The 26,848-nt window shown below is 36.6% G+C and overlaps 1 protein-coding gene across 2 annotated transcripts in view; it reads right to left on the bottom strand.

Moving 5' to 3' along the window:
• Positions 1–357: 357 nt before the first annotated feature.
• The window catches only part of LOC118274152 (hemicentin-2), a 150,568-nt gene continuing 124,077 nt past the window's right edge, over positions 358–26,848 (bottom strand). For both annotated transcript variants that reach the window (XM_050705063.1, XM_035591559.2), the window contains exons 2-7: positions 25,080–25,178; positions 23,614–23,960; positions 16,023–16,242; positions 6,825–6,999; positions 3,491–3,627; positions 358–643 (exon numbers count right to left, since the gene is read on the bottom strand). In XM_050705063.1, the coding sequence (XP_050561020.1) occupies positions 447–643; positions 3,491–3,627; positions 6,825–6,999; positions 16,023–16,242; positions 23,614–23,960; positions 25,080–25,137 (1,134 nt within the window). In that variant the 5' untranslated portion in view covers positions 25,138–25,178 and the 3' untranslated portion in view covers positions 358–446. The remainder of the gene's footprint in view (positions 644–3,490; positions 3,628–6,824; positions 7,000–16,022; positions 16,243–23,613; positions 23,961–25,079; positions 25,179–26,848) is intronic.

The following is a 26,848-nucleotide window of genomic DNA, read 5'->3' as shown; positions in this document are numbered from 1 at the left end:
CTTGGAATGACTTGTAATACCGTCGACATTGTAACTTATTTTGCGATACTTACTTACCTAATTTGAGTTCCACAAAGCTCTTCATTTGAATAATCTTCAATTGCCGTACTTGTTGCACCTGTTATTCTCCGTGGTGAAAATGGAAGTATTTTAGTATATTTACTTACTTTTCCATAATAAAAGGGAGAGTTTTGTGAAATACAGTGCTAAATTTTGGACCGGCAACGCACTTGTAACGCCTTTGATGTTTCGGGTGTCCATGGGCAGCAAAAGCTTACCATCAGGTGATCCATCTCATCGTTATATACCATAAAAATAATACAGAAATCCAGAAAAAGAAAAATAAAACAACAAAACTATACAATGAAATTTTATTTCCCAATAACTATTCATAATTTATCTTCATAATCAAACGTGTATTTACATAATAATAAAAACGTTTCTTATCACGTCGGTAACAGTATATAAGGTTCGTTCGTTTGGCCTTGGGCCTGTACCATATGAGCTAGGGTTGCGGTGAAGACCACAGGTACTAGTAACACTGTTTCTTCAGCTAGGTAGAGTATTGTGAGAAGTAAAATAACAGTTGTCACTGACGGTGGATGCAGCGGGTTCGAGCCGGCGTGCAGTTCTGCTAGACTTTCTTCTGGAACAAAGGGGTATGGGTTAGTTTTGGTTGGTTGTACGGCTTCTGCGTTAAGTTTAGAGGGTTTGATTCCCGGACGGAGCAACTCTTTGTTACGTCACGCCTTTTATACGGTAGGCAGAGGTATATATTACGGTACGTAATGCCGCTATACAATGTACACACACTTTTCACCATTTGTGTTATTAGTCTTATGTAACAGGGTGCATTACCATATACTGGGTACATTCCAGACTTTATGTTACTGCCGAGAAATTTTCAAAAAACGGAAAAATATCCAGTAATACTTTGCCTGACCCGGGAAGCGAATCCGACACCATTTGTCCAGCAGTGTTTGTATGATTCACAAAAAAAAATATTTGAGTAACCGATAATGTCACGTGATTTTAATAAGTACAAGAAATATCCTATTTTCGAAATCAAATAACATTCTGTTTAAAAAGACTTAGTTAATGTTTGAAAAACCATCTATTCTATCTAATAGCTCAAATCGAAAATAAGCATGCCAGACTGATTGAAAAACTAAACTACAATTGTTTTTGTTGACCAACTAACCTCTATCCTACGTCAAGAGGCGCAGTTAGTTTACTTTCTCACATTAACAGAAACACAAAAACAAGTATAAACGTATAAACTAGAATTAATCAGGCCTTTTATAGCATTAACAGTCTTAAACACATTCTAATAAAATCCAGTTTTCATTACATCTATTTTTATTTTCCATCTTGTTTATATCTTGATACCTTTATTTTTTCTGAAGTCGTCCTTTTACTAGTTAAATCAGTTTCGCCGATACTCAAGAAGTTCGATGTTGTATTTGCATAATCATATCGTTTGCAAGTTCAGACCAAAGTTTGGGAAGATTTTCTTTGCCAGAATCCCTGATATCTTCTATTGATATTTGATATATTTTGAGCTTGTTTTGCATGATTTTGTGATTGAATTTGATTGATGATCATTTATTGTTGTATTCGAAAGGTCTGTGCACTTTTATTTTTAGAAATTGGCAGTGCAGTTCGATGGCCTTTTGGAATGTGGTTGCTTTGATGTTAGACTATTTTTGTCCCCAGTGCGTGCGGCGCGTCGCGTTCGGCGCGTGAGCTGGGGACTGCCTAGCAGATTACCGAACTTTCGGCTCGAAAAGCAGTCTGACACTCCCTCTTGCCTTGCTTAAGACGACAGATACTACTTACTATATCACTACTTACCATCAGGTGGGATTGTAGTCAAGCATTAGTTTTTATCGAATAAAAAAAAAGGACAATGCATGATTTTCTCCTTTCAAAAAAAAAAAAATATTTGTCTGATTTGTTGAGTGAGGCGAACAAGACTATTAAGCACGAAGTCTTTGACTCTCATATTCAAGATTGGGTACCGAGTTTATTACAAGTTACTCAAGAGTAAAACAGTTAAGACAAAATGAAATGAAAACCAATTTATCCCCGAGGCACAAAGGTAATAATCACAATTGAAAATTTTAATAAACAAATGTAAGTATAAGTTCTACGTGCCTAGCCAAATTAACTCCAACGAATAAATTACTTACGACAATTTTAACTTCTAAATAGGATTAGTCTTAGAAATATACAATTTCATTACTCCCACTCATAAGTTACTCCCCTATCCATTCTCAAGAGACCCGAAAAGTTTTTTACTGAATTGCGTACTCCGCTGAATAGGGCACAATTACAAATGACCTTGAATCTTATGCCCTTGATTTAGGGTCTAAGAAACTTTATATTGGTTTTATGTGCACCTGCTAGTTCAACTAAAGTTATTATTACTTTAGGTATGTTTTTTAAATTCGTTTTCGAATTTGGTTTTCTTTAAACAAAACTTTTTACTCCCTACTGAGATCTGTAGAGTGTAATAATTTTTATCCAGTATTGTAATACCACAAATATCTGGTATCTGTCTAGCTTACAAAATGTCTGCGTTCTGTTAAAAAATACGTAATTTTGAAACTACTCATATGGCACATCACATCTACAACAAACATGAGGTATGTACTTCTGTTTATTCAAACCATTTACGAATCGATCTCAACATATTTAGGAAAAACAGGGAAACCATCGAATAATTGAATCCCATACATAAATGTATGAGAGCTAACCGCTATGCATGTGTCATGTTTTAATCATTATGGGACCGACAACAATGGAAACCGCATGTGTACCTAATGATACTTCTGATTTTGGTTAACACAAATCCAGTTTTATTTAGAAGGTGTTATGTTCCAGTGTGGTGACCCCGATTCCTACTTCTTGTTTTAAAAAAAAAACGTTCTAGGATTTCTCCTGGGTCGTGTGTGCTTTTACAAACATACCTACAAGTTCACCTTCACATGATATTGCATCAAGACTAGAAACAACAATTTGAGTCACACAAAGAGTAAGTTCATCATCAATTTATCTTAGTCTCGAGATGCCCATCTATTGATTTACTTACGTAACTTAATTCTAAAGTTATTGAAAATTTGGCAACTGAAAAAACAGTAAATTATTGCTCTGCTGCAATTAAGTCTTTGGCTGCCAATAGAATACTGTTGAAGACAAATCCTCTGCTAACGTCGGTCACCGGTAACCACCATGGCGTTCAATGTGTTAATACTTTTTAATAGTAACTTAGGTTTTTGGAGAGCATGCTCAGATCACTCAATGACATCACGGTATAAGTGATCTATTGAATCACCATTCAATTAAATCATTCCTCTTATATAGTCACATAACAATATTGAAAACCAATGTACATGATGTGTAACACCTCTCGTGGTTAGATAACCACCTCCTCAATGACATTGAAGGACGAAGGAGATTAATGTCATGCCTCTTCGTCGATACGTACCATTAAGAACATGTACGGAGACGGTGTGTGAGCGCGCGCCTCGCACCGCGCACGTGTAGTTCCCAGCGTCGCTACTGTTCACACGGGCTAGTCGAAGCTGGCTGTCAGCACCGCCAGGCACTTGTTCTGTCTTCACACTGTGGAGAAGTGTGGATATTAGTGTTGTGAAATAACTTACTTATCGATATATTGGCGACTATAGGGATGATGACGGGTTATGAAAAATTAAAAATTGTATTAGTTCGTCAATTAGGGAATGTAAAAATATTAGACACATATTTTTTTATTTTGTCGTATAAGAAAACAATACTTAGATAGAACAATGCAAAGAGTAGAAGCAAAATACGTAAAACGTTCCTAGAAGTGACAATATTTCAATTCAATATATCGTCGGATGTATTTGAAATACGTGTCTAATGTTTTAAAAAATCTACCAGGCGGACATTAAAATAAAGAGTAGTCTTCTACCCCATCCAAAAGTAGTCGTTCCTAAATGAAGAAATCGAAACCTTGTAGTACAGTATAGTTATCTGTCTATTTGCTGAGCAGGAATAGGTTGCGTTAAAATTTAAATAAATATTCCAATAAACATATTTGAAGCTGTAGAAAATTCAAACTTCTTAGTTAACACAGAATTCAAAACTTAAATTACAATAAAGAATAAAACATGACATTCTAAATTAAAACGGTACGATACAAAAAACCCACCTTTCGAAAGAAAGTAATATCATAACAATATTCAAACCCTTTCGTATCCCTCCCCCCTCCTATTAGGCTGTTGTCAAGTGACGTGGTTTCAGCGAAAATCTATTTAAAATTTCATAAATGTCTGGGCTACAAGTTTCCCGTGTACCCGTTAGCATTGTATATTTATAAGCAATCCTGCCTCGTACCCCTTTTTCTCGCCACTACATCGTAACGATAGAATATAAAATAAACCATTATTAACCCGTGTATAGATCTGAAGGCCTACTGGGAGTTTTTTTTTTAAGTTATCGCGATTGGAACGTTCCTGCGTTTAGCTTTCTGATTGGCTGCTTCAAGTTAATCAACAAATCAGAGGGCTAAACGCGGCTAATTTTTCGATAATGTTGTCGTAAATATAAACTAAAATTACTTAACCATTATTAACCCCAGTATAGATCTGAAGGCCTAGTGCGAGATTTTTTTTAAATTTTTATGTTACTGCATTTAGCTCTTAGATTAGGTACCTAACCATCCAATCAGAGGGTCAAACGTGGTAATTTTTCAGTAACATTAAAGTAAAATAAACTTGCACTAGGTCCTCTGAATATTTTATGTAAATAAACCTTCAAGTAAGGTTGACGTGATTAATAATTAAAATAGTTTTGTTTTGGGGTTCTTTTGTTTATTTAAACTTATAATGGGGGAACACTATTAAAGTTTAAATAAATAAATAGATATTTATAATCCACGCCCCTATCTATTTTCCAACATGCAGTCCCATATTACAAACACGTTTAATTTGTTTTAACCACATTTAATGTGCCACTTTCTGAGCGTATATAACCTATCTACCTTTTTACTTATAATATCATTCAGCAGGGCCCATTACGTCACAGTGCACAATCTCATTATGCCATTTCCTCTTTGTACTTGCTCCAAGCATATTTCGATTTCACAAAAAGCAACAACGAAAAATTCTCAAACGAAAATCGTGGTGACAGCTGAAATAACAGTAAATAATAATGTGAAACAAGGCCTTTCAGTTATACAAATTCCTGTAATTTGGTGTCGTGTTCCACTGAAGTTCAGTGCCTCTTGTTGGTCGGCACTTAGTTTGAAAATTGCTTTTGTTTATTTGACCCCTTATCTGTCGCTGAAATATAAACTATACCGACTGAAAATTACATTATAGTTGCCTGAAATTTGTGAGAAGATTATATTTCTGAATATTTTGTAAATGGAAGGACATTTTTATTTTTCTATGGTATGTTTTAAATTACATGTTTTAATGTGTCTCTTGACGAGTATATTTCACTCGTAATTAGGTATATAACGTGCTTATAATGCATGCATTAAAATAAAGTTTTTAGTCAAATAAGTTGGTTATATCAGAGATATACAGATATTAAGAAGAAAGGAGAATTTTAAAATACTGCTGGCTGCTGAATCGTTTACTTATGGTTTTGGCCAAAATGAAAATCGTATTTACACTTAAGGTGTAGGTATTATCATCATCATCATCAGCCGAGAGACGTCCACTGCTGAACAAAGGCGTAGAATGACAAGCAAACCCCTTTCAATATGAGGTATTATGTCGTTCAAAAAATAAATTGAAATCCAAGCTTGGTTTTAAGGACCACTATTTTGTTATAATAGTTGTATGTAAGTTATCCAGCTGCATTTTACATCAAAATATACAAAAAAAAAAACATCAAACAGGTTTTTTATCAATACACGCTTTTCATATTGACTTTTGAATGTAAATATTTAAAAAGAAATCTAAAATTCTCTATTTGCAAATCGAAAGATGCAAATTCATCTAAAAACAAACCTAATGCGAAGGGCGATAGAATTCTAAAACTATTTCACTATAATTTAATTCGAACGTGAATTCAACTTGGAGAAGAACCACGTAGCAGAATTATTAATCTGCACATATACTAACTGAATTTTCTTCACTTAAATACATTACTGAAATTTCTGCAATGGTCGAAATCTCATTAGTCTGTATGCGGGCTAAAGATCTCGAAAATTCGCTGACAAAAGTATGCTTTGACGAACACGATTAGAAAACTCGAGTTGCAAGTGGAAACTATTTGATGAAGATGTGTAGTAGATAGTTTCTCGCTTGTGGTGGGAATTTGAAGTATTTTGGTGGATATTGGAGACTAGATAATCTAGAACATGTTTTGATGCTCAGCTGAATCTTGCTTTGAAGTAAAGTTTTGCAGTTAATAGGAAGTTGGTGTGGAACTTTAGAGTTTATATAGAAGATGAATACTATACATGTCTTTGTTTTATGCTATTTATTACTGTGATATATAAAATTAAAAGTCTGACTATACTCAATGCCACAGAAGTGTATGTGTTTTTATAAATGGCACGAGCAGATTGCATATGCCTAAAAGTTACTATAGCACTCAACTGCCTTCTATACCTTAAGTGATATAGAAGACCACCATATAACACTTCTCTGCTCTTTAGCTCAATATATCTTAATTTGTACACGTCTGCGCATCTCCTAATTTCTTCTTTCTGCATTTATTGTATGCCATTCAAGGTCATATATTATCTTCTTTTTATATTTAACCGATCAAACCTCCTAGATACTGTATCTCTAAATATAAAAGCATTTGCAACTCCTTACCTGATGCCTCCTCGAGTGGTATCAGCATTCAGAGCCCTGCCCTCGTGCAGCCACGTCAGCAAGGCTGGTGTCTCCACGTGTCTAGCTCTGCACAGCAACGCCAGGGTTGATTCAGCCTCGTAGTATTTCTCCAGTAGCGGGGCTCCAGCCTCGTCCACTACCCACACTTGTGGTGCTGGGAACAAAAATTAATACTTATAGGTGGAAAATAAACAAGAAAAAATATAAATAGAAGGATGAAAATTGAACTCAATTGTGTGCTATCAGAAGATTCAATTTACAACAGCAGTTGCTGGAAATAGACTGGTGATAATCATCATCATAATATACAAAAAGTTTTTGTACGTCCGAATATTGTGGGCAGAATAAGAGAGGCTATAAAAATATAAATACCACTGTATACCTTGTTCAGGTAAATAAATGATTTTTGCTTTGACTTCAACACAACGAGCTAATACTTAGCCTTCTGCAAACAATATAAAAATCATGTGTTTTTCATCAAGTGGACCGTAAACCCGTGCGCTATTGTCATGACTTCCATGTCATAGGGGAACTATAAACAGGACACAATTACTAATTTACTATAACACTTATGAAATATTATCACAAAGTAGGGCAAGCTATTAATAAACTCTTAACAACATGAAAGGGTTTTTATAATCCCAAGTATCACTAATCTCCGCCCGGAGGACACGGTGGAACATACGCTTGCGGTCTGCCCTGCATGGGCTGAGCACCGCCGTGTCCTCAGGGATGTGGTCGGCGACGGCGCCCTCTCGTGTCCGGCACTGATACAAGCCATGGTGCGTAGCGAGGGGGACTGGGATGCCGTCTCCTCCTTCTGCGAAGCAGTCATGCTAGCTAAGGAGGAGGCGGGGCGCGTGAGAGAACGAACCTCTTCACGCCCCAGCCGTCGCGAGAGACACTCCGGGCGTCGGGGATCGCGCGACGATCTCCGGCCACCGTAAGTGCGGGTCTGCGGACGGCGAGCAAGGGTAGCTCGCCGCCCGACCAGAACCAGACCCGTGCGTGCGGCGCGTCGCGTTCTGCGCGCGCCTCAAAGAGCCATCACAATGGGGCCCAATAGGGCTGATGCCTAATCCGGAGCTGCGGACTACCTAGCGGGTTTACCGGGGCTCCGGCTCGACGGGCAGGAGTAGGAACGGGGTGGTTTTTAGTCAGTAAGAGTCTGACACTCCCTCTCGCCTCGCCCAAGGCGTGAGAAGTCATTGGATGATTTTCCACCCTGAAAAAAAAAAAAAAAAGTATCACTAATCTAATAACCATAAATATATGTATAAGTAGAGAACAAGAAATAATACCATCCATATCTTATTCATAACACCTCTAACTGCCTTAATACGCACGCGACTAACAACTACATAACTTAGAGAACTCATTATAACTTTATGTAGCCATTGATAGAAACTAAGTATTCTCTTCCCTGTTATATTACTCACAGACAACTGCTTCTCAAGCTATATACAACCAACATAACTTGGTCTTGCATAGTGAAGACTTTATATGCTACGAGAGGCCAGATTATACTGGTAGTTGTAACTTGATATGCGGCTAAACGTACTTATAAATTACTTACGCCTTATCAAAGGATTTAGATTAATAATGATACCGAGAACGTGATTGAAACAGATTCTGTGTAATTAGGGAATGGTTAGAGCTCGCTACGTTAATGTTGGGTGGTTGGTTTGGTGGTTATGTCTTTAAATCAATGGTTGATGGTTTTGTAAATAATATGATTGTATTAAGTCTTGTAACATCTTAATAGGTGGAACATTAAAGTCAGAAGGGATATTAATTCTGGAACTGCCTCGTTGGTCGAGTGGTTGCAAGTCGATTGCCAGAAGAAAGGTCCCGGATTGGAGTCCCGAAACGGACAAAGTATTACTGGGTTTAATACGATTTATCGAAAAAAATTTAGTAGTAGCATGGTGTCTGAAATCGTACCCAGTATATGGCAATAGGCTTACTCCCTATTACATGGGACTTATAACACAAATGGTGAAAAGTGGGTGTACATTTTATTGTATAGCGGCTTTACGTGCCGTAATGTGCACCTCTGCCTACCCCTTTAGGGATAAAAGGTGTAGCGCTGGATATTAATAGTAAAACAAATAAAGCCTATCATAATATCAACACAACACTAATTTTAAATTCCCAATTACGTATTCAACTGCTGACAGGAACATTCACGAAATATCCATCCGAAATAGGCGTAGACATTAATAATGCCGAAATATTGATAAAAGCGAAGATCTTTCGGAAACCTTCGTTTAGCCCAAGGTTGAGATAATATCTTAGATGTTGAGCTAAACGGAGAAGGACGTTTTAGAAAAGGGTCCCTAGGTTTTTAGGTCCAAAGAAATAGATAGAAACGATCAATCGTACCTACCTATATCTCTAAACCATTTTTTCGTGCCAAACCAAAAAATGTACTATTATCTTTTGTCTTCTTTTTTTTTTGGCTGTTGAGTATCGATAAGAGTTGGGTTTCGGTAGTAACTCTTTATCTTTGTTTTTTGAAGAAAAATTGGGAAACGTTCAACGCATTTGGGTTTTTCAGTAGATACACGTGTGTGAGTGTATTTTTCGTTCAGATAAAATATTTTTTAAGCAAAGAGAAAATGTATGAGGTTATCGACGCAGCTACGTACATTGAGTTTAATATCATATTTATCAAAGTGAAAAACTAATTCATAAAGAGTTATCTTCGCTTAAAAATAGCAACGACCTTAAGAATAAGAAAACATCTTTCAACATAAGAACATTTATCAAAGAGCAAAACATATAGCAACCAATAAAAATAGACAAAAAACTTAAAGAAAAACTACATTTCGAAAAACCATTAATTCAAGTTCACTTACATCAACCGAACCATTAATAACCGTCGAAAAAATATATTTGAAATGAAAATTTTAATACTTCTTTATGCTAATAAGTTCACCACTGGACCGAATCCTTTCCGAGACAGATCTCGTAAAAATGATTTACGATTTCACTAATCATATTAATCGAGTATTTGAATACATTTAATGTAGTTGGAGAGGTATTAAAGATCAAAGTTTTAATTATATTCCGTATTTATTATTGCTTGACCTTTATCCTTTTGAAAAATAACTCGTGCCTTTGTTTAAGTTCAGATAAAATGTAAATATTAATGTTATAATGGGCACATAGAAGTTTATTAAAAACTAGCTTCTGGCAATGGCTTCGCCCGCATTCACGTGCGATTAAAAGTAGCCTATATTTTATTCCAGAGTATAATATACTCCTGTTCCAAATTTAATCTTGATCCCTTCAGTAGTATTTGCGTTAAGCCGTATCAAACAAATAAACATACAAACTTTCGCATTTATAATATGAGTAGAATTATAATGTAATCAATTTCTTTCCCTATACATTTTATAACGTCCAAGCCCTAAGCAAGATAATGATCTATACATATAATAAAATCGTAGAAAAGTGCTGTCTGTACATTGAAAATAAAAATAAAAAAAATAGCAGGGGTTATTGTTATGTCGATGTCGAAACCAAAAATGTAATTAACTTTTTTTTTGTCTGTTTGTCTGTTTGTCTGTTTGTCTGTGTGTCTGTGTGTCTGTGCGAGCTAATCTCAGAAACGGCTGATCCGAGTTGGATGCGGTTTTCACGAATATATTGTGGTATGCTTAAATTTACATTTAGTGTTTGTTTCATGTCAATCGGTTCATAAATAAAAAAGTTATGTCAAATTAAAGAATCACGTCGAACACTATTCTATGCTTATACCATTAATCTTCGCCACTATTTGACGGATTTGGTTGAAATTTGGTACAGATATAGTTTAGAACCTTAGAAAGGACATAGTATAGTTTTTATTTCAAAAATCTAAATATATAAAACTCAAAGGTGACTGACTGACTGACATAGTGATCTATCAACGCACAGCTGAAACCACTGGACGGATCGGGCTGAAATTTGGCATGCAGGTAGATGTTATGTCGTAGTCATCCGCTAAGAAAGGATTTTGATCAATTCTATCCCAAGGGGATAAAATAGGGGATGAAACTTTGTATGAAACTTTGTCAATTTTAAACCAATCGGACTGAGACTTTGCATGCATAAAGCTACTATGGCGTAGCGCCTAATGACAGATTAGTAAAGAATATTGTGTACAAAGAAGTTTTGTAGGCCCTAATTTTTTACACACGCTTAACAAAAGTAAAGCCGCAAAAACCATACCTAATTAATAATAATACTTCTTAACGCGAGCGAAGCGAAGGTTACAATTCTGTACATTGAAAAAATTGAATGAAACAGAAAAAAAAGAAAGTGCCCAAATATGTGATTAAATTTTTTTTTGTCTGTATGTTCAGGCATCACGTGAAAACTAACGGTTCGATTTCGATGAAACTTGGTATAATTATACCTTATTATCCTTGGCATAAAATAGGACACTTTTTACCCTGGAAAAATACGTAGAAAAAAAAATCAGTTTTATTTTACAGAACGCGAGCTCAACAGCAGTAGCTCAATAGAGGGATCTCCTTAATTATTATGGGCCTCGCCGTATTTGGGTCCAATCAATAGATATTTATAAGATGTCATTGTCAGAGTTACTCAAAATGAAGAAATAAAACTTCCACGCGAAGACCGACATCCGCGCGGACGGAGTCGCGGGCGGAAGCTAGTTTATAATATTATAGTGTGATATATATCTGTACAAAAATTTGTTTACCAATGACAGTGTAATGAACAATATAATCCCATTAAAAAGCTCTTACTAATTCACCTTATCATCTGTATTCTTATATCTCTTTACCATACCACGAGTAGCATAATTACATTGAGACCATTCGAACAGCATACTCACCCTAAGATTACACCACTTGTTTGTTTTCCATCCAATAACACAGCTATAAAACCTATCGGCTCTTCTAGACCCCGCATAGAAATCTACAGTTTGTCCCGTTTCACCTGAACCGACTACAAATGCCTAGATTTTTATGAAAATAGAAAAAAGAGAGGCCTAAATCGATACATAATAACATGAAACTTGTTTTTCTTGAAGTAATAAGTGTGTGTGTAATACACACTTGTAAGTATTTATGCGGTTTTTTATTAGTTTCGTACATTAGGAAGTTTATTGCGCTATTGCTAGTATTGTAAACCAGTAAAGTATGATAAATAAACTTAGGACACCACGAATAGCGGTTGGATTTTTGGATCAAGTAGTCCCAAGAATGCATTACACGAAATTGTACTGAATTGCGTTTTGAAAATGCCAATACGGAGCATTAATTAAATAAGTAAATTACTTCACAAAGATTTCGTTTATACAATGTAAACTATTTGACTAGGGACTTGACTAGTTTTAGGCTTTGCTTGAGGCTGTTACTCCATCGCTACTACGCGCTGCTACTAATTGGTACGCGCGCTACGCTGTCAGCAGCAGTGCGACAGTCGCCGTAGCGTAGGAATGCTGCTCATGAATACGAGCCTCTAGCATAGCTTGAAACTAGTCGAGTTCCTCATCAAATACTTACTTGAGTAAGCTGAAAAACATAAGAATTAATTTACAATCTATATTGTATGTGTAACGATACCAAAATATCAAAAGGCTTAGATCTAAGGACTTACTTATTACAGCGGATGTGTTTGGGCCCAAAAGATAACATTATCAGGAACAACATTACAGGTTTACATTCAGTAAAAGCATAGAAGCTAATTCGTTTGAGGGTACTCTTGTTAATGCGTGATCCTGTTTCTGAGAAACATCAAAGTTAATGCTTGAGGCGATGTAATGGTAGCTCTAACTGAACGTGCGGATATTACATCCCATTGAAATTGGCTTGGAACATTGTATGTTAGTGTGTTGGTATGATTAGAACGATTAGAATTTAGTTGTAATTTTGTTGAGAACAAATAAAATATTGATTAGGATCAGTCAGGCCTTAGTTCATGGTGGCCCGGAGGTTTAAGACGCCCACTTCTCATGCATGGTGGATTCGAAACTTACCAAACCGGAAAGAACCAAAGAACCAATGCGAGTTACATGTACTTTTTAAGATTATTTAGACACCACTGACAAACGGTGAAGATTACACTATGAAAAAACTTGAGCTTATAATTTCTTATTGTTAGTTTGAAATAGCCTATTCATATTGAGCAAGTGCGGTGACTCATACACAAATCTTCTCCGTTCGAGAAAAGGCTTTTTGTCAGTACTGACGGCTTCTAGAATGTTGATGATGATCATATAAAGGATCCGTTAATGCTACGTAAATCATAAAAAAACTTTTCACTTGTCCCTTATTTTATAAAAATCACTAACAATACAGAGAGCAACAGTATCACGGGATAGATCCCAACCGTACGATTGTCACTACAATTTAACAAACTAACGAGAAAAATCCATTGAAAACGATCACTAGGTACGTATCCCGAAAACGGGTCTATCTAAACTGTCCGATCAAGCCAAACAATCTTGCAGCATCCATGAGATTTTGCATTTCCCAAATGGCCCTTAAAAAGGGTCATAGTTGACCTTTAGGTCGGATACGGCCCAATTCCGGTAAAAAGACTGTCTGGGGGCCTTACAACGTGCATTATTTATGAGTATGTCATATAAATGATGGAGGCGGGAAAGCACGTGATAGGCTTTATAATTGCCATTCTATGTTATATTTATGTTCAGCTCTTGAGATTAAAGCTGACTGGAATTTTAAATAGGTAGTCTGATCGTGAAGGCTTTTTTGCTAAATGGTGCCCCAAGTTTTGGGGCTTAATACAAATAAATCGCTGGCTATATTCTCTAACACGTAATACCAATCGCTCAGCTTCAGCGTCAGCTGTGCCATCAGATTGCCAAAATGGATCATAAAAGCAACTTTGTCCACTAAAAATGGGTTCAAAGTTATTTTAAACTTTCCTTAAGTATTTTTCAAGTCGATTAGACAATTTTAGATAGGGTTATTAAGGAATTTAGTTCAGCATGACTGGTTGTTTGTTAAAGAGTTTAAAAAAATATAGACCTCGTTAATGTTCGATACATAAGTAGACTTCGTATATGCGAAGTTATTATGATATATCACGTCTTTAGTTACAAGTCACTGAAAGGATAGCTAAAGGGTGTCTGAAAGTTATTTATCAAATCTAGTAAGTACTCAGAGGAAAATAGTGACATTAAGGTCGCATATCGCTTATCAAGTCACCTTAGTAGTACTGAAAAGGTACGTTCTTCCTATTCATTTTCGTTTACAGTCTTTCTAGGATTGTCTCTATAATTTATTACAGTTTAGGATTTTCTACTTTATACCGACCACAGAAAGGTGTAATTTAAACACATTTAGTTTTTTCTCTGGGGAGTGGACCTTATGGAGGCTTATCCCAACAGCCAATGAAAAGTGTCTGACCTATATTTTGGAAAAGAGGTCAAAGTATTTATTTCATTCAAATTGTTTACAGGGACTTTTGAAAGCCGTCATGGGTGTATTAATCTATTAGCCATGTCAAAGTAGCAGGTGATCCGTATGTAATCATATATTCATATTAAGATTGAAAGACCAGACCGCCTGATCTGGAGCTGCGGACTACCTAGCGGGTTTACCGGATTATACGGCTCGAAAAGCAGGGAGGTTTTTAGTCAGTAAGAGTCTGACACTCTCTCTCGCCTCCCCAAGGCGAGATAAGACGTTGGATGATTTTCCCCACTTAAAAAAAAGACCGGACTGTGTCAAAATTTCATTCAGATGGCATATTATTTAATGAATTAATGAGCATCAACTTCAAAAGCAGAAACTTATGTTTTAACAGATAATGAATCCCACGTGTTCGAATTCGTGAATAGAGCGTAGCGTAGTTTAAATAACAATAATCGTACTCCATTAATATGTATGTTACACTCTCTGTTAGCTATAACCATAATACTAACTTCTCCTAGTTAATCGGCTTTACTTGGAAAGGCAAACAAATGTTACATTCTGTTTTAGTTAAGGATAGCAGCGAAATAGGTATAATACTTGAGCTCTAGACGTTTTCTTATACATTTTGTTAGTTTCATTTAGGCTAAGAAGGGTTTTATTATAAGTACAAGGTCTGGAATAAGCAATAGTTAAACGTGACTGGTAAGCAAGAGGTACTGAGAATGATCTTTGAAGTGAGCGAAGAAATTTTTGACTTCAAGGTTCTTGGAAGTTATCTGCCGTAGTAAGTAATAGATCGTTCGAACTGGTTAGAACGTAAAGAAAATGCCAAAGGACGACAGTTGGTCTTTCTGCCCAATAATTCTTTGGGTTTTTCTTTGCATGTCAACTTTGCATGTGCGATGTATGATTTATGATGTCCTCAATTGATTTTTTCGTCGATTATCTAAGCTGCGATTTCTGTCATCTGTCACTTGTCATGTGTCGCCACAATGCACTGTGTTTTCAGCTTTTTTTTGAGGCATAGTGATGAGTGAAATTGAAGGTAAATTCATCTTCAAACGATAGACATAAATTCCGACTATTTTGTTCCTAAGTACCTTATAAATATTTGATCTTCGTATCCAATTAATGTTTATGCAGTGAGACTGTGGAATTCGCTCCCGCCTAGCATTCGGGATGCTAAATCAATCTCTGTCTTTAAAGGTCAGGTAAGAGAACTACCTTTCCTCTTGACGCACAGACTTTAGTTATGTGTATTTATTGTATGAATAATGTATATTAAAAAAAAAACAAAAAGTGTCGTGTGTGTCTGTGTCGTGGATGCGTTTTACAGACATACAATTTCACATGCACATGACACTCAGACCCGAAACAACAATTTGTAGATCACACAAAGAGTTGCTCCGTGCGGGAATCGAACCAGCTACACGTTGCCGGCAGCCAGTTGCCCAGCCACCGCGTCAACTATATAGTCATTGTATTATATTTATAAATATTATATATATTTTCTATGTTTGTGATATTTAGTTTTAGTAAAATCTAACATGAGACACAGTATGGACTTATACTGTGTCTCATGTTAAATTTTACTTTTCCTACCACAGATCCACATGAACTAATTCCAATAAGAATGTGGAGAGTATGTATCTCTATGGTATATGTATGTGTATTGTCCTTTATGTTGTATGCATGTACATAAATAGTAAATAAATAAATAAGGATGAAGTACAGATCTTAAATAACTCAAAACAAACAGCAAAAAGAAACCACTTACTATTAATATGCAAATAAGTCCTGCTAACTCTAGGCGGATGAGTTGATATCTGGCACTCGTATACTCCTTCATCATCAGGCTTCACCTCCCTGATGAGCAGTCTCCAATTGCCAGGGTACCTTCTGGCAACTGTCACTCGATTGTCAGCAGCGTACGTCACTGCTCCTACTGTCAGCAGTTCTGGCATTTCATCCTTGCCTCTGCGACGTACCCAGGATACCTAGGAAAAAAGGAGAGCGTGAGATATTTGTTAATTAAAGCTGGAAGTAGATATTTAACATTAAAAAAAAATTGTGGTAGTTTTGTTACTAATTGGTAGAACTAATAAAGAATAGCTTTTTTTACTCTAAGAATACTTTTCCTTAAAAAAACAAATATTCATAATGGGACAAGATTTTAATTATATTCAGGCTAGAATAGAAATTGTACAACTTATCAGACCAATAACTAATTTTTATAGCAAATAATTTTCAGACGTAAAATCTTATTGGCAGTCAAAGAGCTTGATTAGCGATATAACCAGGCGATTATCAATCCAATACCCGACACCATAAGATCTAAAACTGCACGTCACGATAAACATCACCATCAAAATAAAAATCACGTTTTTGGTACTATTAATTCTCAGGTGATTAACCCATCAACGGAACGAGTCTCCAATTGTTGGTTGCTCGTTAAATCTACTTCTAATGGTCTACCATGACACTTCAAAATCTCTCTCTAAGGGAATTCTTCGGGAAAAGTTAAGTGATTAGCCTACATTTAAGTCTTCATCAGCTGTTCAGTAAAATAGTTTGAATTTGCTACTAAATCGACTAAATTGAGCTGTTAAAAACATTTGGTTAGTCGTTGGGAATTGAGCAAGAGGGTTACTATTAAAAAATAATTTTCATAATTGTTGTGGGCTGAGAAGAATGCTATAAGTTTATTGTAGATGCTCCACAGGTTAAATGTAGTTCTTAATATTTAGTTAGCTGTAAATCATGACGTGAATAATGACATAATTATTCTGTCAAGAGAGAAACGTCAAAGATGTGACGATAAATTAAACTAGTTAAGTTCAACACGTCATTATAGGTTTTCTTTCCAAACAAATACTGTTTCGCTATAGTTTTTTGATTGAAAACCGGTCCTTAGTAAAGTATAATAAGATTCACAGTGTAAAATAAAACATTGTGATTTAAAATTCTTTCATTCCACTCAAAGCGGGAAAAGTCATTGGATGATTTTACCCCATAAATAAGGTTAGGCAGAGTGTTATTGACCATTTTTCGATTTTTCGGTATCCGGTGTGTGGCAATAGGCTCATATCGACAATGAAACAAATGCTTATGATGTCATAATCAACCACATTTTACTAAAAATCGCAAATCCTTTGAATCGATTTAAGTAATCGACTAATACGCGGCAACAATTTATATCCAATATTGACATGTTTTAATCTGTGCTCCCTATACTGTCATCGCAAAATCGTTTATTTTTTTGTAAATGTAATAGCGTGGGGTTCGCATTGCAATAAAAAAATACATCGTTTAAAAGTAATCTGAATTTAAATTTGAAAATCGAATTGCGTTCTGTTTTAGTTTTTTTAATGCTATTATTTTTAATTTGTGTTTTGTTTACTTTAGTTAAAAGATTTTCAATGCTCATAGACTTAAAAATACAAATGAAAATAAATGTCTTGAATATAATATTTTTAAACTTAACATGTTTTCTTTACTGCAGCTTACAATAACGCGATTAAGTACGGTACCATTTTTGAATACATCTTCATATTAAACCCATCATCAAAATTGTAGTTCCCAGCATAAACTGATCTCTCACTACACATTAGACCTATTCTACCATAATTCAATTTATACTGGCTTTATCTAGGATCCTGTTATTTGACGTCATTTGTCATTCCGACGCCATGCAGATGGCAGCTTCTCGTGGTACCTATCGATAACGTTTTGTTCGATAGAAAACTATAATGACGCATTTAAATAGCTGTCAAAAGCAATAATATCTTGCGATATTTTTCTCTTAGCTCTTTTATGAGCCTTGTTATTGGAAATAGAGGTAGATTTTTTCTATTTTATAGCTCGATAGGGATGATGACGGGGTATGAAAATTAGAAATCTATTTAGTTCGTTAGATAGGTAATGAAAAAAATATTATACTCGTATTTATTTATTTTGTCATAATAAGATAACGATATTTTGATAAAACGAATCAATGCTTAGAGGAGTGGGAGTAAAAACGTCATTTCTACTTACAAAGTATACCTAAAAGTGACGACACGCGATATTTCAAATCGATGTATTTTCAAAAGTATTTGTACCCATACTAAAATGAAAAATATGTGTCTAATGTTTTAAATCGATAAGATAAGAAGTGGATGATTTATTAAAACTATTCAAAACAGTTTCAATGCTATTTCAATCTCTATTATATTAAATTTTTTGAGGGCCTAAAATCATTCAATGACTTCTCCCGCCTTGAGCGGAGTTTCAGAATCTTACTGACTAAAAACCGCCTTGTTCTTACTCCTGCTTTTCAAACCGGAGCCCCGGTCCCAGTAACCCACTAGACAGTAGACAGTCCGCAGCTCAGGACTAAATATGTCTATGCACTTAATTTTGAAACACTGGTATACACGTGGATCTCTGAACAATTATTACGTGCACAAAACAGAATAATAGCTACTTAAATCTTCTGTGAATACCATATTATTATCTTGGTCACGTATTTTGCTAGGAATTTGTATGCAGTAAAGTAAATTTAAGAGGTACTTGAGGTTAAAATGTAGAGGTGAGTTTGTATTAAAATAGACCGACTACAATGCAATGCAAAACTTGTTTAGATAAAAATGACGAATACTTTTTTAGTTATTTTTGTTTTACACATTTTTTTTATTTAAATTTGAGTGTTGATTTGTCTAGAGGACTAGACTTATCATTTCGTTTACTATCGGTGTCTATACATAATTATGAGATAATTAATTCTAAAATTAATTGTTAATCTTGATATTCACTCTCATCCTATTATTTATACGATGCAGTGCTACGTTTAAATTTCACTTTAGGATTAGCAAAACGTTATCCCAGAGATTGTTTCAAACCCTTCCCATTAACTCCCAAAACACTATTTTATCCTATCCCTCACAGATTAGTTACAAAATATTAATAAAGCACAACCCTTCGGGACTTAATCCAGCCAATATTTAAAGTGTGGATAATTTTCTCCTATAAATTTTAGCATTCGATTAATAATCCTTTCTAATAGCTCCCTGGACGAACACTTTCAGTACAATGGCTGTTACAATTCCAATAATGGAACTAGGTGGCGCCACTGTGCTAACAATGGTTTCTGTCGCTACCACAATGGATTTTAAGGCGCTCTTCAGCTGATTGTTCCATTAAGTATACATGAATAGATACTTCTAGGTGATAGTTTGTGGTGTTGTAGGTTCTGTTTTGTTTTGTATGGGATTTTGTGATCAACAAGTATTTGACTGTAGCAATTTAATTAATCTTATATGTATTGTAAAAGAATGGAATATTCTGCTTACTATTTTTGGAAAATTTAGTTAAAAAATCACATTGGTTGGTCGAGTGAGCGAACTGCCATTCCCTATTATTGCTGAGCTTTTTTCGGATTTTCGAAAAGAATCTCAGTACTTAGTAGCACGGAGTCTGGGAATGTGCCCAGTATATAGCATTGCCCTGTTTCATGGGACTTAAAACATAAATGGTTAAAAAAGGGGTGTACATTGTACAGTACCATTACGTGTGCACCTCTGCCTAGTCCCGGGAATAAAAAGGCATCAACTTACGGAGGTGATTGAACCCTATACTATTTTTGGCTTAAGTGTAGCCACAAAACAGCCAACATCTTGACGAAAATTAAGTAGCAATTTGAATTTATAGTGAAAATTCTTACTACTACTCACTTCCCAAGTTAAGAAGTGTAGTAAACGTGAAGCCCTGGAATGAGATTTTGTAAAACGTCATGTTGTTTAATGGACGCGACTAACGAAGTGTGTAAAAGTAATAGTCTGGCGCGTTCGGCTAAGTCCGTATCTCTTCGGGTCTCTCCGGCACTCCGTATAAAAGCTGCTTGCTAAATAAATAATGACCTTTTCTGCTACATTATTAATTACGTTTCGTTCGAGCTGATTTGGGAGTAAACGAAAAAAGAATATGGCGCCCGATAATCCCGTGTTTTCCGATTTAAATAAAACTAGCTAGCTTTTATACTAAGTGTAAGCGCTGTGTTGGTAACGATGCATGGATTTAAATAATGTTTGTTTAACAAGGTAAGGATTAGTAAAGTGATCCACAATTTATACCATTCTTTTTCCTGACAAATTTCGTTTTGCACTATTTTGTTTTATTATTTGTTGGTATTTGTTGATTACAGCAGTTTATTCGATTACAACAACAGAGGTAACACAAAAGCATTACGCATCATGAGCAGGACTTTTTATATTATGACAAGATCTACAGTAGATACAAACATGAATACACCAGAACACTGAAGCCTAGCGCGTCTCAGGGACATGAATGACTGTACTAGATCCCGCAACGAAATAAATCAGAAGATATTATTAGAGGAGAAGCAAAAAGAAAATAATATGAGCAGGACTTGTCAACAATGATGACATAAACAAACATTAAATTAAATATTATAACTAACCATGCTTATATTATGCTATACCAGTTTAATTTGATGTAGGTCTATATGTGAGATTGCCTTTTTTCACCTTGGAATATAAAGAAGAATATAATATTAAAGTTTATGTTGCGATAAAAATTCATAACCCTATTTATATATCCTTATTTCCTTATATGAATGCGATAAAACCATTATTTTTCCACGTGTGCTCAAAGTAAGAGTATGTAATTTTATTTGAATACGTGTAAGTAGGGAAAAAGCCTATTGGATCACGTAGAGAAAAATTGCTTAACTTAGGGCTCCAATCTAGCCGGAAAAACACTATAAAATATAAAGACTAAAGATCATTACACGTATGTATAAACAACACGGCTTCAACACGGTAATTTTTGCTTTGGAAACAATATAAAAAGGTTGTAAGCACGCTGCCAGCGTACGGACCGTGAGCTTACAGCTCTTTTGTATTGACATTATACAATATTATATCATACGACATAAGATTTTATGTTAAAAAAATTACAAGTTAATTGCTGGATTCGAGCGGTGTTTAAATGTGTTATGTCATTAATAAGTACTTTGTAAAGGAATTATATTGATGAAAAAAAGCAATTTGTTAGGAAATAATATCGAAAAATGAAATCCTAATTTTCAAAACCAAAATTAGCAAATTCCATTGAGAATAAAATAAAAAATGACTCAAGTTAATCCACAATTCCCAAAACAGAACCTTTTAATCTAGCCCATCTAAAATCTAAACTAAAACACGGTACAACCACGAGTAGTAATTAATTTCTACTGACCAATTTGGTATCAACGCCGGAGTCCCTCAGGGGTCAGTACTTTCAGCAACGCTCTTTTTGCTGCACATCAACGACCTGCTTAAGCCCGGTATCTTTGGGTATGCAGATGACAGCACAGTTGTTGAAAGGTATGTGTCCGATGCGCGGACTAGCGGAACACAGATCCAGTCTCTAAGAGAATCCATGGTCGAACGGTTGAACTCGTCCTTGAAGGCGGTCTCCGATTGGGGTGACGCCAACTTGGTCAAGTTCAACGCTACCAAAACCCAGGCGTGTCTATTCTCTGCCAAACGGAGTCAATTTCCGCTGGCTCCTACTTTCCGAAATGTATCCGTTCCAATATCGGATCATCTAGAGCTTCTTGGCGTAACTCTATCGCCAACGCTAAACTTCGGCTCTTATATAGAGTCGAAGGCGCATCTGGCTGGTAGGAAGTTGGGTATCCTCTCGAAGGTGAGACGGTACTTCACACCGAAACAACTGCTGAGCCTGTACCAAGCGCAGGTTCGGTCATGTATGGAGTACTGTTCTCACCTTTGGGACGGCTCGGCTAGATGCCAGCTAGATGCGCTCGAACACATTGAAAGGCGTGCCAAGAAGCTCATCAACGATGATGCGCTTGTGGAGGCCCGGCTTCAAAGCCTTGAACACAGGCGCAAGGTCGCAAGCCTTTCCGTTTTTTACCGGATACATTTCGGAGAGTGTGCGGGGGAATTGCACAACTTGATTCCCCCTAGTCCTTTTCATCATCGAACCACAAGACAATCGGCGAGGCGTCACCGCTTCATGGTAGATATCCCACCAACTCGCACGAAGCGCTTCGCTTCAAGCTTCCTTGTGCGAACTGCTAGGGAGTGGAACTCCTTGCCGGAGTCTGTGTTTCCTGATGGGTATAACCTGGGTGTCTTCAAGGCCCGAGTGAATAGGTTGCTTATGGGCAGACGTGCTCCACCGTAGGCCGCATCATCACTTACCATCAGGTGAGATAGCGGTCAAACGTCGACCCATTAAATGTAAAAAAAAAAAAAAAAAAAAGCTAACTGAATGAAATTGTTTAAGCGAAACAGAATAATGCCCACTTTATTCAACAAACCAGTTAGTACCACGCTACCAAAAACCTGAATAGATTACCTGTACAAAATTATGGGCAACTACAATCTAAATGGTGTCCGTTTGTAAGAAGGAGCCTTATCGAGGGTGCAAACACGCTAGCCACTGAAGACAGCAGCACATTAAAATATACTAAACCAATATAAGCTGACCTCACTACATGCACCAACTGCATACAATGCAGGGTCAACTTATATTGGATATATTGCTGTAAGCAGTTCATGTTACACGAACGGTTAGCCCAAAACAGTGTTCCCACGCAATATGCTCGTTTTGGCTTTAAAAGGTTTAAAACTAGAAGTGGTTAGTGGTTATATGCGATTATTGTAACGTATTCTTTAAAGTAGATGATACTTCATTTGGAAGACTTGTTAAAAAATGCGCTATATTTAGATAGCTTGCACGTAGACGTAAGACTATCAAAGGTAATCAAAACTATGACGAATTGTAATAATTTCAATACGGTATTTAAAAAGAAAATGACAAGATGGTAAAGTAACGTCCAACAGAACCACTCTCCAAGAATGCTCTTTAAAACTAAATTAATAGTTAAATTCAAAAGTATGTCAGTGGCATTTAAGTCACCAATTCAAACCCTTAGTTTTGAGAGGGGAAAATCATGTAATAACTTCTCTCGCCCTAGGCGACGTGAGACTCTTACGATGAGCGTCAGACTCTTACTGATTAAAAACCACCCCGTTCCTACTCCTGCTTTTCTAGACGGAGCCCCGGTGACCTAGGGATAGGCAGTCCGCAACTCCGGGTCGATGAAAGATCCTAAACTTTCAACTTCTGATCTAATAGATAATTAATTACAGACGTTCTTAATTGCAAGACCAAACCAAGTTTTAGTTTAAAATAAAACAAACTGAAACAGTAAATTACATGGTGGGTTTATCGTTTCCCGGCGCTCCGATAAACCCGCTAGGAAGTCCGCAGTTCCGAAAATTTCAAACCCTGTAGGTAACATTTACTCCAATATCAGCTTAAAATCATTAAAAAAAAAACTAAATCCAACTCACCGTTTTATCCTGCAGCAAACTAATCCTGCAATTCAAATGCGCATCCTCTCCTAACTGAACCGTAATTTTAGTGATATTCCCATCAGGAGCATCTTCAAAACTGGGCCCATATTTCCTATCATGGTCAAAGTAGGTGTTCTTCAGCACCACATGTGGAACCATGTCTAACTTCATCGGCTTCTCTGTAGAAGGATCCTGGGAAGGCTGTGGGACTTTGAAAGCCTTTGTGCTGTCTATGGTGGAGTTCCCAAGCCTTAGCATGACAGGAGCTGGTACAATGCCGGTGCTGAGCGCGTAGAATGACGTCACCGTCGGTGATTCTTCTGTTGTAGGTGTTGTTGGGTTTTCTGGGGAGTAATTGTGGTTATTAGTGTGTTAGAAGTTAGAAGAGTTGTTTGAACTTCTTTTTTATAAACGTTGATCTACATTTAGATTTTCTCCTGTGTCGTGCGTGCGTTTACAAATATACAAATTCATATACACATGATACCCAGACCAGGAACAATAATTTGTGAACTCACGACAAATTGCACGGCAACCAGTTGCCTTCTTATATAGATTATTACATTACCACAATAAAATTTTTGATTCAATTATTAAGTCTTTGACTGCCAATAGAAAACTGTTGAAGGCAAATCCTCCGCTAACGTCAGTCACCGGTGACCACCACGGCGTTCAATGTGTTAATTGATATTACACACGACACGACATTATTGAATGGGGGTTATTGATACCATATTAATAACGTGTGCGAATTATTAAAAAAAAAAATGTTCTTTTCAGTCGCAGTTCGTATTCATTATTTAAAGAGGCAGGTCGAAAATATGTTTAATTATACTGAAATAAAAGTTACTTATTTGACTTAACATTTTCATCATTGTTTTAATGAAAGATTACATTAATGGAACATGGAAGTTGTGACTTCGTAGAACTGAAGACCTTTAGGCAAAATACGAAAAGTACTTTTTTGAAGTTCCATTTTCGTTTTAATGTAAAATGAAACGTGTTTATTATTATGGTTTCTTTAAACGTAATTAATATAGCTGTACGTCGAAATAATATAGTAATACATTATAATTATTATTGTGGAGTTAATTTTATTAATTAAGTCTACTCGAACAGCTTCTGAGAATAAATATATATATATTTTAAATTACTTTTTGCTAAAAACATGACTGAAGTCAACCAATGCCAAACGCATATGTTCTGCTTACTATATTTTGATGTATATCACTTTTTAATGCCTGCTTCATTGACCGAGTGGTCGCAAGTATGACTGCCGGGCAACGGGTCTTGGGTTTGATTCTTGGGTCGGGCAAAGTATAACTGGGCTATTTTCGGTATTTCGAAAATTTCTCAGTAGTAACACGGAGTCTGGAATTGTGCCCAGTTTAGTTATCGCAATAGGCTCATCCATTATTACATCCGACTTAGAACACAATCGGTGAAAATTAATTTATACTAACCTGTAGTAAATTGACACACGACAATCTGTGTAAGGAAGAACACGCTCGCACTCCACATAGCGCCTGGCCGAGGCTCAGCCCCCCGCAGGGCTTCATAATCTGTAACAAAACAAATAAGAATTAAAATAATGATCTAGTTTATAACACTGATACAGTAAAGGGTTCACCAATGTAACTGTTAAGCAAAGGGTTTCAACTATCGTGACAAACAAAGCGCTATCGGAATTCTGGTTCTTGAACATTTTTAGCTACTAAATATAAGATTCTAAAGTTATATTCAATATTTTTTGCGAGTCGAAACCGCTATATGTTGTGCGGCAGCCGATTGCCCAGCTACTATACCAACAGTGCAGGCAATCCAGTCATTGTATGACACCTAATAACATATTATTAAGGACTTATTCCTTAAGTCTCTGACTGCCTAAAGAAAACTGTTGAAGGTAAATTCTCCGCTAACGTCGGTCACCGATGACCACCACGACGTTCAATGTGTTAACCTTGTATTAAGTGAGTGGCATTCATTGATATATTTTCGTATATACTGTCAAATACGCAGTTTCTTTCTACCTTTTGTTTAAAACGAGTAACTCAATATCGACGATACTTAAACCGCTAGCACATTAAAATTCCTCTCAACCCCTTTCGCCACTACACTCGTCTAAATATAAAAAGGGCCTCAAATCAAGTTAAAGGCTTACAAGCCATGATAAGTTAGCAAAACCTTTTGTTCTCGTATTTTACTTTAAGATTAACGTTAAAGGTGTACCCCTGAAACAAAACATTGCCAATTAGCCTAATTACCTTATCTGTTCTTAACTTTCCCTTAAAATGTTCGCAAAACATTTTTCTTGGAAGAATATCTTAGATATTATGTACATTGTACTGTACATAAAACCCACGGGTTTGTTTCGTGTTCGTGTAATGATATTATAATAAGGATCATTTTGTGTTATGAAAATAATTGTTTGGTAGGTCGGTTACCTTATAATATAATTGTGATTTGTTAACAAAACAACTAAAGCTTTGTATATGCATAAGGCTGTAATGTCCGCCCGGAGGACACGGTAGAACATACGGTGGCGGTGTGCCCTGCGTGGGCTGAGCACCGCCAAGTCCTCAGGGATGTGGTCGGCGACGGCGACCTCTCGCGCCCGGCACTGGTTCAGGCCATGGTGCGGAGCGAGAGGGACTGGGATACCGTATTTTACTTTAAGATTAACGTGTCCTCCTTCTGCGAAGCAGTCATGCTAGCTAAGGAGGAGGCGGGGCGCGTGAGAGAACAAACCTCCTCACGCCCCAGCCGTCGCGAGGGACAATCCGGGCGTCGGGGATCGCGAGACGATCTCCGGCCACCGTAATGCGGGCCTGCGGACGGCGAGCAAGGGTAGCTCACCGCCCGAACAGAACCAGACCCGTGCGTGCGGCGCGTCGCGTTCCGCGCGCGCCTCAAAGAGCCATCAGACCACCACAGATGGGGCCCAGCAGGGCTGATGCCTGATCCGGAGCTGCGGACTACCTAGCGGGTTTACCGGGGCTCCGGCTCGAAAAGCAGGAGAAGGAACGGGGTGGTTTTTAGTCAGTAAGAGTCTGACACTCCCTCTCGCCTCGCCCAAGGCGAGAAAAGTCATTGGATGATTTTCCCCCTTTAAAATAAAAAAAAAGGCTGTAATGTATTAAAGTGATTTGATTTGACTATGGCTAGTAAAAAAAACATGCTCCAAAGCTTATACAGAATTCATCATTTTTAATTGAAATTTCTAAATTGTTTA

The sequence above is a fragment of the Spodoptera frugiperda genome, chromosome 3, assembly GCF_023101765.2.
Source record: "Spodoptera frugiperda isolate SF20-4 chromosome 3, AGI-APGP_CSIRO_Sfru_2.0, whole genome shotgun sequence".
Taxonomy (NCBI): domain Eukaryota; kingdom Metazoa; phylum Arthropoda; class Insecta; order Lepidoptera; family Noctuidae; genus Spodoptera; species Spodoptera frugiperda.
The sequence above is the reverse complement of the archived record's forward strand: the minus strand, read 5'-3'. Positions and strand labels throughout refer to the sequence as shown.